At 45.2% G+C, this 13,264-nt stretch overlaps 1 protein-coding gene across 1 annotated transcript in view; it reads right to left on the bottom strand.

Moving 5' to 3' along the window:
• LOC138663959 (zinc finger protein 585A-like) overlaps window positions 1-13,264 on the bottom strand; it is a 74,069-nt gene that overhangs the window by 44,643 nt on the left and 16,162 nt on the right. The window contains exons 2-6 of the mRNA XM_069750348.1: window positions 4,513-4,662; window positions 4,204-4,383; window positions 3,996-4,119; window positions 3,819-3,916; window positions 3,530-3,620 (exon numbers count right to left, since the gene is read on the bottom strand). Of these exons, the coding sequence (XP_069606449.1) occupies window positions 3,530-3,620; window positions 3,819-3,916; window positions 3,996-4,119; window positions 4,204-4,383; window positions 4,513-4,662 (643 nt within the window). The remainder of the gene's footprint in view (window positions 1-3,529; window positions 3,621-3,818; window positions 3,917-3,995; window positions 4,120-4,203; window positions 4,384-4,512; window positions 4,663-13,264) is intronic.

Genomic DNA, 13,264 nt, shown 5'->3' with positions numbered 1-13,264 from the left:
AGAGGGGTCTGGATATGGCCCCCCATTATGCCGCCCCATATCATAACCCTGGGTGTTTCAGCAATGTGACGTTCCCTTGTTAAAGCTTCTTCATGGCATGGCACGCACAGTCTCCAGACCATTCTCCAATCTATCACTGCATCCAAGACAAAAACTGGACTCATCATTGAAGAGGACAGGCCTCCTTTCTAGTCTTGATTGCCATCTTGTTCTGCACCTTCTTAGCCAGAGATTTAGTGGCTTACAAAAATTCAGAAATTTGTAAAAAATAAAAAAATAGTGGTTGTATCGTTGTTCTTAAAGGGTTAATCACTGCTATATTTAAATAGATCTGCCTTTTACGGATGTGAGGATACGCAACATGCCTACTTTTTTACATTTTTTTTTAGTTTTACAAAAAAGTGGATGACTTTTTTTTTTTTTTTACACTCTTCAACACCTTTTTTAAACTACTTTTTGTTTATTTTTTATAATCTTTCATTTTAAAGAGTGAAAACAGACTGGGGTAGGGAATTGTATTAAGGCAGTGAAAGTTCAAAATGTCAATAATATGAGGAAGGCATCTAGAGATCCAAAAATCACCGCAATGTTAGTAGGAAGAAGAGACGGTCAGTAACCGAAGAATTTGTCCTTAAATTTAAGTCAGGGAGGAGAGGGGAAGATATTAAAGGATGTGTTACCTATAACTCATCCTCTAAGGTCCGTAATAGAAAAGTCCCTTCCTGGCTGCGGAGGTTGGAGCCATAGAGTTACACGCAAATGGAGGCCTCGCTCAATGAGGACCCTACCTCACTGGTCCCTCATGCTTTCCCTCCATAAAAGTACCTATACAAAAAAAGTGCAAATAAAAATGGGGAGATGGGAGATAGGGTATTGAGTGGTAATACCAGGGTGTATCTTGTTGGAACTGCTCAGGAAATAAATTCCTCAAAACAATCAGGGAATCTGGAGCTAGAATGTCAATTAACTCCAGAGGTTAGTCGTCTTAAAGATGCAAAGTGATTGGGCTGTGTAGATATATATAAGGGAATAGCTGCTCTAAGAGGCTTGACACCAGGGAGTGTACACTGTAATAACAATTAAGCAAAAAAGCATACCTACGTACAACCGGCCTGGTTTTTCAAAAAACAATAGTATATCAGTATGTATATATCTTTACGTCTTGGTTCCAGTACACATTATCATGTCATTTCAACTGCAGCCCAGAGGATGTAACTTAACAGAAATCCTACAAAAAGGCAGTATACATAGAATAATCAGCTATTGCACCATGCCTAAACAAATAAATTCAGCCTCTTTTAGTCAGCTTAAAGGTGCAATATGATTGGACTATATCAGGAGATAAATGCCCCAAGAGGCTCAACACCAGTTGAAACTATAATCACCTTTCAGCAGAAAAGCATACATAGGTGTAGCAGCCCTGGTGAATAAGGGGCAGGGGTACCTTTAAATAGCTCAGAAAGCCAGTCATTCGGACTCTAGGAGAACAACTACAGGGGTTTGTCATATACCTTTTGCTAAAAGTTTGTCCCCATTTCGGATAATGCGCATGTTTTAATTAAAATACAAACACTAGAGGACTTTCGGAGCCAATGCCGGTGGCGCATGTGCACCCGATTGTTCATGATATCTAGTGTCTTCTGGACATGGTGTGTGCCGCACAGCGCATGCGCCGTCCACAGATCGTGGCGCCTGCACCGTATCAACCGAGGTGTCTTGATGTGAGTCATACTGTGCACGTATCATCACAGAGCTGGCTGCGCCTGTGCATATGCGACAGGGACGCCCGCCCAGGGAAGATAGCAGTCGGCAGCAACCTGCGCACTCCATATTAGGCCAGGGTCACACTTGCGAGTTCAATGCAAGAAACTCGCCGGAGTCTCTCGCATCAGGTCCCGGCACTAGAAGTATATCCTGACAGCGCCTGTGCAGATGTGGATAAGACATTCACACCAGCACAACATTGGTCAGCAGCACCCACACATTCTCAGTCAGTGTGTCGTTATATGCAACACACCTCTCCGGCCAGGTACCTTCCCCTGCATATCACAATTGATATGTGATCCAATATTTGCACATATCACATCAGATTTAGAGACAGGCTGTTGCTGTATTTACACTCACATGACCACCCTTATCCCCTAAACTCAGAGAGGGGTGCAGGGTAAAATAAGTGCCTTAGAGATTGTATTCAACTTAATAAACTAATATATAGTTCTGTCCGGCGTTAAAGTACATATTCAGGGCCACTACTAGCTCTAACAGACCCATTGGTTTTATAATACACAGCTGCTTCTACACAGCAACACTCACACTTGATGTAGAGTACATCAACAATGTTTCATGGCTATGATGCTTACATTGATGCCATACACAAACCCTCACCGAACGGGGCCTATATCTAACTGGCACAAACCATCTGATAGGCCTGTGCTTTAACAGGAGGCAGTTTCTCAATTGACCATGGGTAGAGAAAAGGATATTTTTGATGTGGGAAACAGATATTCTCAAATAAAAGAACCATACATTGGATGGTTTGTGCCAGTTACATATAGGCCCCTTAATATCTCCTCCTCTCCTCCCTGACTGAAAATTTAAGGACAAATTCTTTGGTTACTGACGGTCTCTTCTTCTTACTAACATTGCGGTGATTCTTGGATCTGTAGATACATTCCTCATATTGTTGGCATTTTGAACTTTGGCTGCTTTAATACATTTCCCCACCCCTGTCGCTTCTATATATATGTTGGACTGTTCAATTAGGTTTGGAAATAGGTGGTATTTTTTGGAACAATAGGTTGCCTCATTTGGTATGGTACTTTATTTTGCCACAAGTTGCGTAAGGACTTCTAGGGTCATCAGGAAGAACCGCTGCTGAGTGGGGGCGCCATTTTGTGTTCAAGTTAGGGTGCCAACCGCCGCTGATAGGTGGGATTTAATCAGGGGATAATAGGGTGAACCAGGTACACCCAGTATAATCCCCCTCTTTATAGTATGAGTCAGCTGTAGGTCAGCTAACTTTTAGCTGCTTGCTAAGGCATGTTTTTGATGGTCGTTTATAATTACTCTAATAAAAGTTAATTGTTAATGGTATTAGTCATTTACACAGTGCTTGCCCTATACACATTGTTGCCAAGTTCATGGCCCTCAAGAGTTTATATCTCATGAGATATTATTATTAATAATAATTCTCTACCACTGCTGGCCAGGCTCCCAGTCACCACCAGTCTCCATGCTTCTTCTACCGGATGGAGCAATCACATAACCAAATAAAAATAAATGATTGTACAGAGATCGACCCAACATTTTTCTTTGTGGGAAAAATGGTATTTCAATTTTAGCCTGTGTTGTGGCTAAAATGTGTAAAAAAAATATTAAAAAGTGTGTTTTTATTGTTGAAGCACTAAATCTTTCAGTCAGTAAAAATGCACATCAAAAAGCTGAGCGAACAAACCCTAAAACACTGCAACACTTAATTCTACAGGGAGAAGAATCTGTGACTTCTCTAAATTTAGTGGTTACTAGTCACCTGGGCAGTTATCTGTAGGAATGTCCTCCTTACACCGCTCATCACCCCTCACATATGTCTCTGTAGCATTAATGTGGGTCAGATCTTCACCCTGAAACAAATATTGTAAAAGTCACAGACAGATGGAGAAGTCACATCTATGATCAGCTCTAATCCTGCCATCTCCACCGTTCTCATTACACAAGTATAAAACATATAATACTGGTGTATAAAACAAGACTGAGCACAAGACTTTCACAGCCGTCTACACATCATAGAGGAGATCTCATGACACCTTCTCTCCATCTACCTGATGATCCTGAGGAGCATTGGGATTTTCTTGTTTACAGTCCTGTGGAAGAAGAGGATGGGGACATATCTCTGATGTTGTCCTCTTAGTGGCTAGAACTGGAGGAAACACATACAGGGACTGAATTCATTATTTACATACTGAAATAGGTAGTTTGTATTTTGTCCTGTCTATTACCTGGTGATGTGAGGGGTTGGGGAACCTCCATCATGACGTCATTGTACAGATCTTTATGTCCTTCTAAATACTCCCACTCCTCCGTAGAGAAATAGACGGTGACATCCTGACATCTGATAGGAACCTGACACATACAATAATACTGTCATCCCCCCTCAATCCTTCAAAGCGTTACTGTATAATGTCCCAGCATTCCCAATAATGTCACCTCTCCAGTCAGCAGCTCAATCATCTTGTAGGTGAGTTCTAGGATCTTCTGGTCATTGATGTCCTCATGCATCAGGGGGTGAGGTGGAGGCCCCGTGATTGGGTTCAGCGGTCTTCCCCATCCGTCAGATACAGGGGCCTGACACCGCTCACTAGAGGTCTTCTTCACTATTGTGTAATCCTGGTTATTGAGAGACACACTAATAAATCTCACTACAGACATCTCCAGAGTCCTCACCTCTTCAGTTATGTTGATCTGTTATCCCAATAGATAAGAATGATGTAACGTGACGTCATCAGAATCTCTCACCTCTCCAGTAAGCCGGAAGAGGATCTCTAGGGTGAAGTCTAATATTCTTTCCACCATCTTGTTTCTGTCTTTATCCATCCTTGAAGAGTCAATCAGGAAAATTCTCCTAAATTGAAGATCTCTACTGAGAGGATCCAATATTGCAGGGGCCTGAATGTGAAGAAGATGTAACATCATAAAGATCCCATGTAAGAATACAATTACTGGAGATAATAAGGGAAACTTGTGATGAGATGTACGAGTGTAGATGTCCTATTCTGTTTTTTCTTAAAGACATGAACATGACATGAATGGCTTACTAAGACAGCTTCTCCATCCTCAGTCACTGGCTGCTGGTCACTTCTTGGAGTGAAGTGAGTGCAGCAGGAGAAGGTTAATGCTGTTATTATTATTTTACAACATTTTGGACTTTTTTACTACATATTTATTACTAAAACCCACAGCCCATTTCTGCTTACTCTGCCAGGAGATGCCAGGGGGCGGTGGCAGCGAAAGACATTTATCAGATGCCAGAGACTGAACAATGTAGACTTAAATCCAGTTAGGATCTATGGATTTTTTTTTTGTTCATTCACTCATAGTCGTAGAAGCCATAACATTTTACATTTTTAACATTATGCAGAGTTTTTTGTGCAGAAAAAAAGTGAAGAAAAAGTGGATGCGCTTTCATGAAAACTCGGCCCGCTGTGAGCCTAATTATACAGTTGCAAATATAATAATGGCGTGCACTCAGTCAGAATTTGCGAGGTGCTGGTGTAATGGATCAGAAGATCCTGAATACTAATAAATATGTATACACCGCACACTCTAATGACAACGTGTGATTAACGCTTAAATATTTATTAGTCACAAAATAAATTTGGATAAGGGAGCGAAACAGAAATATAATGCTGGAAGCGATATGTATAAAAAGCAAACGTTTCGGCTCAACCAGAGCCTTATTCATTGAATCGCTGAAAGAACAAAAAAATCATAAATCACCAAATGACAAAATAACAAACTAAAAAATAATACACAAATGTAGTATAGTGATGGTGTACTTATTTGAAAAAATCCCGTGATCCTAGGAGTAAAAGACAACATATAAACCAATAAACGAATAATATATACATTATATACAGTAATAGGCTCATAGGTAGACTAGTTCTGGCAAATGAAAACAGGAAACATATGGTTACCTTATCCACAAGAAGAAGTGGAGTGAAGTGGAAAGGGTAGATATCCCTCAGTGCCAAGATTACAGCTGCAAAGAATGGCATCATAGTTAGAAAAGAGGTCTAGCCCACTATGTTATAGACTGAGATATAGAGATCAGAGGGAATGGGGTACCTATAGCTGAGGTAAAGGTTATGAGTCCTCAAGGGTGCTGGCCTGCATGCAATATATGTTGTAGCCTATGGGGGGAAGGGGAAAAGGCCAAATAAATCAATGTGTATAGGGACAAATGAAAGGCCGTTTTGGCGCTACTGTGTCCTAGATAGTGTGGAGGCGCACATTACCTGCAGAGTAGTGGATATCAGCGGCGCTCCCGCGCCTTGCTATGGACAGCAGCGTGCCTGCAGCCCCCATGACGCAGCGTCTATATCTCAGTCTATAACATAGTGGGCTAGACCTCTTTTCTAACTATGATGCCATTCTTTGCAGCTGTAATCTTGGCACTGAGGGATATCTACCCTTTCCACTTCACTCCACTTCTTCTTGTGGATAAGGTAACCATATGTTTCCTGTTTTCATTTGCCAGAACTAGTCTACCTATGAGCCTATTACTGTATATAATGTATATATTATTCGTTTATTGGTTTATATGTTGTCTTTTACTCCTAGGATCACGGGATTTTTTCAAATAAGTACACCATCACTATACTACATTTGTGTATTATTTTTTAGTTTGTTATTTTGTCATTTGGTGATTTATGATTTTTTTGTTCTTTCAGCGATTCAATGAATAAGGCTCTGGTTGAGCCGAAACGTTTGCTTTTTATACATATCGCTTCCAGCATTATATTTCTGTTTCGCTCCCCTATCCAAATTTATTTTGTGACTAATAAATATTTAAGCGTTAATCACACGTTGTCATTAGAGTGTGCGGTGTATACATATTTATTAATTATACAGTTGAACTGTGCATTTTTATTCCTTGTTTTCTCCATAGGCTTCTATGTGAAGTCTGAGAAAGAACGCTTGTAAAAGAAAAAAGTTGCATCTTTAAGAAGAGAATCAAAGCTGTTCTGTACTAGAAACACTTTAAAACACAGCTTCAGATCTGCACTAACCCCATAATGACAGGTATAGTACATTATGTGTAGAGATGAGTGAATATTTCAATGTTCGGTTTGGATTACGTTCGCAAAATTTGCAATATCCGCCAATTAGTCAAATATTCACCGAACATAACCGAATGCCATTCACCTCAATGGAAAGCAAAACAAACACATGAACAACACCTTATAATGGCCCCAAATGCTTCCAAAACACATTAAATGTGGGACAGACACCAGGAAAGTAGCCTCAATTCACCCACAGTACAGATTGTAGCATGGCATTGCAGCAATTAGCCAGGCATGCGATATCAGGGTCTGGGACAGCATTTACAGCTTTCAATAGTAGTGTAGGGCCTCTTTGCTGGGAGCCCTGATACCACATGCAACACTTCTACCTGCTTTCATGCTGAGCACACTCAGGTGGCACAATTATCAGTTTTCTAGACTACCATTGTCAGAAAAATTTAACAATAGTAACATGGGTAGTTGAGTCCAAGGAAGTGGAGGCCTGACGGTCTCGGAGGTCTACTGCTACAGGCAACATGCATGAAGGAGACCCAACCAGGAGTCTACACATTTACAAAATTTAGTGGCAGACACCAACAAAGTGTCATCAATTGCAATAAAGGAGAATTAGTATAGCACGGGCCTCCACCTCTTCCACTACAGTCAACCCAGCAGATGGAGACTGTAACGGGCAAAGTGGTGGAATCACTGTTCCGTATCCTCTGAAAGCCTGGAAGGGGCGTAACTAGGTGGCCTACCAAATCCCTAGTCAGACCAGTGGCAGCAGACGAAAACTGAGACCCAAGGAGGTACAAACAGGTGGCACCAGGTGCTACTCCATGGCTGACCTACAGAATGTGGCAGGTGACCCCCTACGGCGGGTAAGCTGCTAAGGTCCAAAGGAGGGATGAAAAATGCAGGCAGGCACTGTAGGGACTCTGGAACCACGGGTGCAGATTGGACTGGCTGAGGAACAGAAAAGCACTGGCAGGTGTGGGCTGGATGGGTGTTAGACAGATGGGTGCTGGCAGGTGATGGACAGAAGACCGCAAACAGGTATGAGCAGACAAGCACAGCCTGCAAGGCAAACTAACAACATAGCTCAGGCACCTCCATATTGGAGGGGAAGCCTTAAATATAAGGTGTCGCCCAGCTATAGGTTGGGAATACCTTAGGTTGATGCAGGCGGTCCTTTTAAGAGGGAGGGAGCGCGCGAGTGCGCCCTCTAAGCATAGTTCCTGGTCCTACAACTGAACCTTGGTGGACACCGACACATAAAGGGTGAGATGAGGAGGTGGTGTGTGAGTAGGTAACCCTGAATGTTGAATGCGACGGCGCTGGTGGGGGGGTGAGTTGGCGCGCAGCGGTCCACTACTGGCACCGGCCCTTCTGGCATTTGCCAGAACTGCCCGATGGCCAGTCCGGCCCTGGCTGATACGGAATTGGACAAGCCTGCTGTTTTTGACTGATCTTATATACCAAGCACACCACATCTTTCTCAATCCACAGTAACATCACCACCTGCACCTCTCTCACAGTCCAGCAACTTGCCGTGTTCACCCTACTCCACCCTGGGTCGACACAGCAGCAAACCCATATTTATGCTATTGTGCTCACATTAAAGATTCTTCACTCCTACACATGGAACAGTTAACTGTTTGAATTTCACCATCTTCAATCTACTAATAATAATGTACTTAATTTATATATCACAAACACATTACGCATAGCTTTACGAGTCAGCAGTTCATATAAAACAGTCAAAAGTTACCAAGTTTAAGATAATCAAACAATTAAAGCAAAAATAACGACGACCCTGCTCTTCAGAGCTTACAATCTACAATGAGGTGGGGATGAAGGTGACACCAATTACAGGTGATTATTTACAGTGATGGTACAACCATCTTGAGGAAATGAGGTGTATGATAAAGGCTACATGAGCCTTTTGGGTACAGTTGAGATTGATGGTGAATTATGTTCAGAGAAGTAGAGAATAAGCTATATACATTGCTCAAAAAAATAAAGCGAACACTCAAATAACACATCCTAGATCTAAATGAATGAAATATTCTCATTGAATACTTTGTTCTGTACAAAGTTGAATGTGCTGACAACAAAATCACACAAAAATCAGCAATGGAAATCAAATTTAATAACTAATGGAGGCCTGGATTTGGAACGATACTCAAAATCAAAGTGGGAAATCAAATTACAGGCTGATCCAACTTCAGTGGAAATGCCTCAAACCAAGGAAATGATGCTCAGTAGTGTGTGTGCGGCCTCCACATGCCTGTATGACCTCCCTACAATGCCTGGGCATGCTCCTGATGAGGCGGCGGATGGTCTCCTGAGGAATCTCCTCCCAGACCTGGACTAAAGCATCCGCCAACTCCTGGACAGTCTGTGGTGCAACGTGACGTTGGTGCATGGTACGAGACACGATGTCCCAGATGTGTTCAATGGGATTCAGGTCTGGGGAATTGGCAGGCCAGTCCCTTAAATGCCTTCATCTTGCAGGAACTGCTGACACACTCTAGCCACATGAGGTCTGGCATTGTCCTGCATTAGGAAAAACCCAGGGCCAACCGCACCAGCACATGGTCTCACAAGGGGTCTGAGGATCTCATCTCTGTACCTAATGGCAGTCAGGCTACCTCTGTCATGCACATGGAGGGCTGTGCGGCCCTCCAAAGAAATGCCACTCCACACCATTACTGATCCACTGCCAAACCGGTCATGCTGAAGGATGTTGCAGGCAGCATATCGATCTCCAAGGCGTCTCCAGACTCTGTCACATGTGCTCAGTGTGCACCTGCTTTCATCTGTGAAGAGCACAGGGCGCCAGTGAAGAACTTGCCAATCCTGGTGTTCTGTGGCAAATGCAAAGCATCCTGCATGGTGTTGGGCTGTGAGCACAACCCCCATCTGTGGACGTCGGGCACTCAGACCATCCTCATGGAGTCAGATTCTAACAATTTGTGCAGACATATGCACATTTGTGGCCTGCTGGAGGTCATTTTGCAGGGCTCTGGCACTGCTCCTCCTTGCACAAAGGCTGAGGTAGCGGTCCTGCTGCTGGGTTGTTGCCCTCCTACAGCCCCCTCCACATATCCTGGTGTACTGGCCTGTCCGCTGGTAGCGCCTGCAGCCTTTGGCACTACGCTGACAGACACAGCAAACCTTCTTGCCACAGCTCGCATTGATGTGCCATCCTGGAAAAGCTGCACTACCTGATCCACTTGTGTGGGTTGTAGAATCCGTCTCACATGCTACCACGAGTGTGAAATCACAACCAATATTCAAAAGTGCCCAAAACATCAGCCAGAAAGCTTTGGTACTGAGATGTGGTCTGTGGTCCCCACCTGCATAACCACTCCTTTATAGGGGGTGTCTTGATAATTGCCAATAATTTCCATCTGTTGTCTATTCCATTTGCACTACAGCATGTGAAATTGATTGTCAAACAGTGTTGCTTCCTAAGTAGACAGTTTGATTTCACAGAAGTTTGAGTTACTTGGAGTTATACTCTGTTGTTTAAGTGTTCCCTTTATTTTTTTGAGCAGTGCATATACAAAAACGACTTTGATTAGGGAACGTGATTTTAGGGAGCACCTAAAATGTCTACCGTAAGTTGTGGTTATACTCCTAGTTTCATGGGGACAAAGGGTAAAAGGTGAGTCATCTAGGTAGGAGATTGAACTGAACCGGACATAGTCCAAATCAGGGGTGTTACCGTCTTTGTGTGTCTCAGAGTTTGAAAGTTGTGAGAGGCCACGAGAATTGGCTAGAGATAGAAGCTTAGATGCAGTTGGGGAGGTGGAGCTGTTGAAGTCTCCCAGGATAAGGGTTGTCAATTCGGAGGACATGAAGGGTGGCCACAGTGCATAAAAGTGGTCAAGAGAGTGGGTGGGTGAGCCTGGGGGTTGGTATATGATTGCTACTATGAGCAGGGGCGGATTATAAGAGGGTCAATCTGGGCGGTAGCCCAGGGCCCAGTGGTGTGGGGGGGCCCTGGGCTACCGCACACAGATTGCCCGCTGGCCGCCGCCATCATCAGGGCACTCGCAGCAAGTCTCATCATCATATGACAGTGACTCAGCACAGTGCACACAGTGAGTCACTGTCTCACTGACACAGTGCAGTGGCACCCCCGGCCGTGACCCACCCACCCAGCCGCCCGCCTGCTGCCCCTGTCAGAAGACTGGTTTGTTTGTATGTGTTGCCGCCGCCGGCGCGAGTGCCGGGCCCGTGCGGCCGGCCGCCGTGCCCCTGCCGTGCCGTCACTCTCGATCACTGAGGACACTGCCCATGCCGTGCCGGGAGCCCCCCCGGACCCGGTGGGCAGAGAGAGGGGGCCCGCATCGGGCCCTGTCTCATCTGCTCACCGGGCCCCTAGCGGCGCTGCCTGCGTCGGTTAGTTTCCTATTGCCGTGCGGGCGCGCCCGCACGGCAATAGTTAACGTCGGCCGCAGGCGCAGCGCACACGTCGCTGGCGTCTGACGTCATTGTCAGTCGCTGGCGAGTGCGCGCTGCTGGAGGGGAGGGAGCTCACCGCCTGGATCGTTGGTAAGGTGAGGACTGGAGAATTTTTTTTTTTTTTAATAATCTGAGTGGAGATATAATAAATATAACGGTGGAGAAGTCGGGAGTGGGGGTGATGGGGGTGTGTGATTAGGGGGGGGGGGTGGCAGGTGCAGAATGCTGGGACCTGGGAGCAGGAGGACACAGTCTGGGACTGGGGCAGTCTGATATCTGGACACACTGGGTCTGGGGGGGCAATGATGCTGGAGGAGGAGGGGACACAGTCGGGACTTGGGGGGGCCTCAAATGATTGCTATTTCTGGACACTGGGGCCTGGTGGGGGGCAATGCAGGAGACACTGGGGGGGAATGCTGGAGGACACAGTCTGGGGACTGGCTGGGCAGATGATTGCTGGACATACTGGTCACGGTGCAATGATGCTGGAGGAGGAGGACACAGTCGGGACTGGGGCCTCTAATGATTGCATTGCTATTGCTGGACACACTGGGGGGGGGGGCAATGCAGGAGACACTGGGGGGGAAATGCTGGAGGACACAGTCTGGGGACTGGCTGGGCAGATGATTGCTGGACATACTGGTGCAATGATGCTGGAGGAGGAGGACACAGTCGGGACTGGGGGCCTCAAATGATTGCATTGCTATTGCTGGACACTGGGGGGGGGGGGGGGCAATGCAGGAGACACTGGGGGGGAAATGCTGGAGGACACAGTCTGGGGACTGGCTGGGCAGATGATTGCTGGACATACTGGGGCAATGCTGGAGGAGGACACAGTCTGGGGCAGATGATTGCTGGAGACACTGACTGGGGCAATGCTGGAGCCTGAGGACACAGTCTGGCTGGGGCAGATGATTGCTGGACATACTGGGGCATATTGCTGGACAGGACACACTGGGGGCAATGCTGGACATACTGGGGCAGATTGCTGGATACACTGTGTGGAGGTAATATGCTGGACACACTGGGGGTAATATGCTGGCCACACTGGGGCAGATTGTTGAACATACTGTCATGGGACAGGATGGAGACAGATGGGGCAGGATGGGTAAATCATATGGGGCAGGATGGATACTCATGAGTGCAGGATGCGAGAACATATTGCAGGAGCCAGGAATGAGATAAACGGGGCCAGGGTGGGGAATATTATTTCCGTAGGGGCTAATTAAGGGATATTATTACTGCAGTGATGTATTTATTTTATTTTTTGCGTATACTTTTTTTAAATGGGGGGGCGGTCCTGTTACTGTGCAGAGTGACACTATATTGCCTTTTTTTCTTCATGTGGTGTAATGTTGAAATTGTGAAAATTTAAGTAATGTTCTGCAAGCGGAGCTCGAGATAACTGTGTTATTTCCTGCAGAAACAACAAACAAGCCCTGGCTGGAATAAATGATGGCGGTCTGTGCTTCATGACAGATGAAGGACTTCACCGCTAGAGACGTCACTGGTGAGTCAGTGTTATCTATACACTGACACTATACACTGTAAACCAGGGGTGTCAAACTGCATTCGTCGAGGGCCTCAGCTCAGACCGTGCGTGTTTTCAAGATTTCCTTTGCGTTACACAAGGCGCTGGGATCATTCTGTGCAGGTGATTAAATTATCACCTGTGCAATACAAGGAAATCCTGAAAACATGACCTGTTTGCGGCCCTCGAGGAATGCAGTTTGACACCCCTGCTGTAAACCATATACAGAGCTCCTGTGTATAATGTCGCCAGTGATCGCTGTATAACCTCTACACAGACACTGCATACCAATTACAGATCTCCTGTGAATACTGGCAGTTATGGTGACAGTATTTTGTTTTTTTTATTTATTTATTACTGTCAGGATTGTAGTATTCAGTCACTATGTGGTGGTAATATGTGGTCTGGAAATGGTGTTGTGGTATTTGTCCCTTGTGTGTGCTATTTGGTCACCAAGTGGTGGTAATATGTGCTCTTG

This window comes from Ranitomeya imitator, chromosome 2 (genome assembly GCF_032444005.1).
Source record: "Ranitomeya imitator isolate aRanImi1 chromosome 2, aRanImi1.pri, whole genome shotgun sequence".
NCBI classification, from domain to species: domain Eukaryota; kingdom Metazoa; phylum Chordata; class Amphibia; order Anura; family Dendrobatidae; genus Ranitomeya; species Ranitomeya imitator.
Note: the sequence above shows the minus strand (reverse complement) of the source record. Positions and strands in the feature narration are given on the sequence as shown.